At 33.6% G+C, this 5,260-nt stretch overlaps 1 protein-coding gene across 1 annotated transcript; it reads right to left on the reverse strand.

The window, feature by feature from the left end:
* Window positions 1-3,569: 3,569 nt before the first annotated feature.
* Window positions 3,570-4,436, reverse strand: LOC146884156 (uncharacterized). Its single transcript, XM_085665473.1, has 2 exons — window positions 4,150-4,436; window positions 3,570-4,081 (listed from the first exon to the last, which is right to left on the reverse strand). Exons 1-2 carry the CDS (start codon window positions 4,285-4,287, stop codon window positions 3,851-3,853), a joined length of 369 nt encoding a protein of 122 aa, XP_085521599.1. The 5' UTR covers window positions 4,288-4,436; the 3' UTR covers window positions 3,570-3,850.
* Window positions 4,437-5,260: the final 824 nt, after the last annotated feature.

Raw genomic sequence — 5,260 nt, forward strand, 5'->3', positions numbered from 1 at the left:
GTCCTTGGGCAAATATGAATTCTACTTGACATACAACTATATTTTCATGCAACAATATAGGAAGCAGAAGCTGCAAATCTTTCACATATATGTCAACTGGCGGTATGATTTTGTGTTTCAGGAATCATGTTTCGGGAATATTACATTTATGAATGATATTCTCGAAAACATGTTTGGTACAATTTATAAAGAGAATCCTAACCGATATCTTTAGAATACCAATTAAGAAATAATTAACGTACGATCAATTTTATATTAAAAATTAAAATAATTAATTTTATTAATTAAATATAAATGCACATAATAGATTTTAGGTTTAATTATTATTTTGGTATCCTAATTTGTTGGTTTGGTTTATTTTGGTTCTCTTTATTATTTTTTGGTTTGATTCTCTAATTCTGTAAAAAGGTTTAATTTGGTCTCTCTTGTTGAGTTGATGTTAACACTATCTTCGTACATGCCACGTATCATTTTGTGAAATTTTCAATTTTCTTTAATTTTTTTTAATTTTTTATTTCTTTTTTAATTTTTTTTATAAAAAAAAAATAAACTGCTATTTATTGTTGTGACATGTGTCAATTTGAGAATTTTTTATTTAAAAAAATATACTGTCATGTGGTAGGTCACAATTGTGTCATGTGTCAAGCTAACATTGGTTATTTTCAATTTAGTCTCTTTATTTAAAATTTTGATTCAATTTAGTCTCCCATTTTTTAAAATGATTCAATTTTTTCCTCTTCAATTTGAGACCAAATTATATATTCATGTTAAAATAATTTTTTATCATTTATACATCAAATCACTCCCTAAATACTCATGTTATTTTATTTTTTACATTTTTTCACTTGTAATTTTTTACACTTGAAATTTTGTACAAATGTAAGAAAATAATAATTTGAATAGTTAGGTAGAGTAATTTGATCTATAAATATATTAAAATAAACATTTTAGAAATTTTAAGGTCTCTACTACAAAGTAAGAAAAAATAACTCTTTAACATATTAGTAGTTTTATGTATTTATAATTAATAATGTTAAACGATGTCTAGAGGTGGTAAAAATTATTTTGTAACCTTTATAGATGATTATTATAGATACACCAAAGTGTACTTAATCAAACGTAAGGATGAAGCCTTTTATGTGTTTTTAACTTATAAAGCAGAAGTAGAAAATCAATTGAATAAGAAAATTAAGAGGATTAGATTAGATAGAGGTGGTGAATATGTTTTATTTAATGACTTTTGTGTGAAAGAAGGTATTATCCATGAAGTAACCCCACCATATTCACCTGAGTTTAATGGAGTAGCTGAGAGGAAAAATAGAACTCTTAAGGAAATGATGAATGTCATGCTTATTAGTTCTAATGCACCTGATAACCTTTAGGGAGAAGCCCTTCTCACTGCATGTTTTTTACAAAATAGGATATCTCATAAGAAAACGGGTAAAACTCCCTATGAGTTATGGAGAGGGTATCAACCTAATCTTAAATATCTGAGAGTGTGGGGGTGCCTAGCTAAAGTAATGTTACCTGATCCCAAGAAAAGAAAATAGGCTCTAAAACCTCTGATTGTATGTTCGTGGATTATGCTGAACATAGTGCTGCCTATAGGTTTCTTGTTCTCAAAAGTGATGTGATTGAACATAATACTATTGTGGAGACAAAAAATGTTGAGTTTTTTGAACATATATTTCCTTTAAAGGTTAGTGATACATTTGAACAACCTATAGATACTTATAGTGATGCCATGAGTGACGGTCTAAGAAGAAGTAAAAGGCACAGGAAAGAAACTTCTTTTGGAGATGACTTTTATACTTATCTAGTTGAAAATGATCCAACAAGTTTTTTAGAGGCTACTAGTGCTCTTTATGCAAAATAATGGGATAAGGCTATTAAGACTGAAATTGAATCAATTGAGAAAAATAATACTTGGACCTTAGTAGATTTGCCTAAAGGAGCAAAATCCATTGGTTGTAAATGGATCTTTAAGAAAAAGTATCACCCTGATGGATCCATAGATAAATATAAGGCAAGATTGGTAGCGAAAGGTTTTACTCAGAAACCCAACATAGATTACTTTGATACCTTTGCCCTTGTGACTAGGATTTCCTTTATTCGAGTTTTGTTAGCTCTAGCAGCTACCCATAAGCTAGTGATACATCAGATGGATGTTAAGACTGCTTTTCTGAATGGTGAATTAAAGGAGAAAATTTATATGACTCAACCTGAAGGGTGTATTGTCCCTGGTCAAGAAAATAAGGTGTGCAAACTTTTAAAATCTCTGTATGGGTTAAAACAAGAACCAAAATAGTGGCATGAAAAACTAGATAATGTGTTACTTTGTGATGGTTTTTCACCTAATGATGCTGATAAATGTGTGTACTCTAAATCTGAAAATGGTGAATGTGTCAATATATGTTTGTATGTGGATGACATGTTAATTTTTGGTACATGCATTGATATAGTCTCTAGAACTAAATTGTTTCTAGGATCTAAGTTTGAAATGAAAGACATGGGTGAAGCTAATGTGATTTTAGGTGTTAGAATCATAAGGAAGGGAGATAGTATATTACTATCCCAGGAACAATACATTGAGAAACTTCTTAGGAAGTTTGGATATTATGACTTTAAACCTGTGAGTACCCCTTATGATGCTAACTCTAAATTAATGAAAAATAGAGGAGAATCTATTTCTCAACCTCAGTATGCCCAGATAATTGGGAGCTTACTGTACTTAATGAGCTTTTCAAGACCTGATATTGCTTATGCAGTAGGTAGACTGAGTAGATACACTCAATGTCCTAATCAAGAGCATTGGGATGCACTTGGAAGGCTTATGAGATACTTAAGAGGTTCAATGGATTATGCCATTGAATATAGTGGATTTCCTGTTGTACTAGAAGGGTACAGTGACGCTAACTGGATCTCTGATTCAGATGAGACAAAATCCACTACTGGTTATGTATTCACACTTGGGGGTGGTGCGATTACATGGAGATCAGCCAGGCAAACAATTATTGCAAGATCAACAATGGAATCTGAGTTTGTTGCTCTCGAAATGGCTGGTAGTGAGGCTGAGTGGTTGAAAAACTTCTTAGCAAACATTCCTTTAGGAATGAAACCAACCCCATTTGTATCTATACATTGTGATTGCCAATTGGCAATAGCTATAGCTAAAAACAAAAACTATAATGGAAAGAATAGACATATACAATTGAGACATAATCTGGTTAAGCAGCTGCTAAAGAGTGGAACTATTTCCATTGATTATGTGAAGTCAGAACGGAATCTAGCAGATCCTCTGACAAAACCCCTGGTGATGAGTGCGTATTTTTGCCCTCATTTAATGTTTAATTATGGGTATTTAATTGAATTTGTGTGCTTAAATAGTGATTTAATTGATAATTATGATAATTAGATTGTTTGAGCTTGTCTGATAAAAATGTCTTAAAAAGTGATTTTTAGCTGCATAAATTATTTTTGGATATTTTAACGTTTGTTGATGCAGCTGAAGTTAAGTTTTAAGCTCATTTAAAGGTGACAAAATAAATTGATCGAAGTTACAAAACACCTTTGAATAAGGCTAAAATCAGCAAGTTCTGAAAAAATCACTTTTGCATCCCAGTTTTTACTTATACACTCCCTTCTTTCTAAATGGGTCTTACCAAAACCTATTTTGCACCCCCTAACATGTCTATTTACACCCATCCTACCACTTAAACTCAACTCACTCAGATCATGCCATGTGACGATCTCTAACTTTCAAATATGTCCAACCACATGTTGACATGTGTCATGACCCAACAATTCAAAATTTGGCCAATCAACTGATGCCACGTTATCATCTTCAACCCTAGCTTCTTCTCTTGGAAACGCTAGCCGCCACCATGCCGGCAGCCACCACAGCCACTGCCCCGTCACCACCTTCACCGTCCACCTTGTCGGAAAACGTAACAGCAGCGCCATCAGCCGCGGCAGCCGCCACCTGCTCGCAGCCACCATCATCCTCGTCCATCTTCTCGCGCCGTCCGCACCGCAACAGCAGCGGAAGAGCCACCGCGCCACCATCTTTCTCCACACGAATCTGCAACACACCTTCATCATTTCATTCACGCACAAGCAGTTCAAATCGTCGCAGCACCACTAGCGTACCTCTGTCCCGCTGCCGCCATTGCGTACCACGCCGGAAAAGAGAAGATCTGAAACCTCACTAGAACGGCATATCTGCAGCAAAAGAAGAAGAAACGCGAGTCCCTCGTACTGGTTGCAGAACGCCATTGAAGCCACCATTGATGGAAAACTCGCGACACTTGGAGCAGCACCACGTCGGAACAGCACCGTCCCGCAGCCACCATGAACGCACACAAGACAGCAGCTCGGAGCAGCTTCATTCTGCGGCAGAAACCGTAAGGAAGGAGAGAGAAATCTGATTTGGAAGAGCTGACACGTGGCAGTCTCTCAATGGACACTAAAATGGTCAAAGTTGGTCAAATCTGGTCAAAGACTGGTCAAATGAAAGGGGTTTAACTGCAAATATTGATATTTTTGGATGTCTCTGCAAATTTGGACTACATGATTAAAAAATGCTTATTGAGAAAATTAATGCAAATATTATTTGTTAATAATTTATTAGATATCTTTAAATAATTTATTTATTTAATTTTATCATAAATTATTAACCAATTATATTTGTCAAAATAGTCTATATCTCTCCAAATATTTTTAAATATTTATCTTTATCTTTATTGTAAAAGATATTTGAGAGATTTTAGCAACAGAAAAACCCAGACCAATTCCTATATAAAGAGACCAAGGGAGAAGCAGAAAGAACAAGCTCGGCACGTCGGAATTTAGGAACCCTTAGGGGGACCTAATTTCTTTCTTCTCTCTATTCTTCTCTCTATTCTTCTCTCTTTATTTTGCATTCATGGAGTTCTAAACTTCTTGGGTTGATTCCATTTTAATTTCATTATGGATTTTGATGTTAGAATGAATTAATTTCTTTGTTCTTTTTATTATTGTTGAGGTTTTAATTCATCTATGTCTTTTATCTTTGAATCACGTAAAAAGTAATGATTTTAAATCTATATGCATGTTGATCATATGAGTTCAAGGGTTTTTAAATTTAATTGAGACTTTACTTTGATTTTATTTAGAAACTTTCACGTGATTGAATGAGTTTTTACCAATAATTGAGACTTTACTTTGATTAAAGGTATTTACTCTAACTAAAATTAATTGAGACTTTACTTTGATTAATTAA

Source organism: Vigna unguiculata, chromosome 8 (genome assembly GCF_037176805.1).
Source record: "Vigna unguiculata cultivar grain cowpea cultivar isolate G323 ecotype 2 chromosome 8, ASM3717680v1, whole genome shotgun sequence".
NCBI lineage: Eukaryota > Viridiplantae > Streptophyta > Magnoliopsida > Fabales > Fabaceae > Vigna > Vigna unguiculata.

Bases quoted from the DNA above. Each gene is read 5' to 3' on its own strand.
- LOC146884156 (XM_085665473.1), bottom strand. From the start codon at position 4,287: ATGGTGGCTTCAATGGCGTTCTGCAACCAGTACGAGGGACTCGCGTTT. The intron at 4,082-4,149 runs GTACGCTAGTGG...GGTGTGTTGCAG, and splicing joins ATGGCGGCAGCGGGACAGAG to ATTCGTGTGGAGAAAGATGG.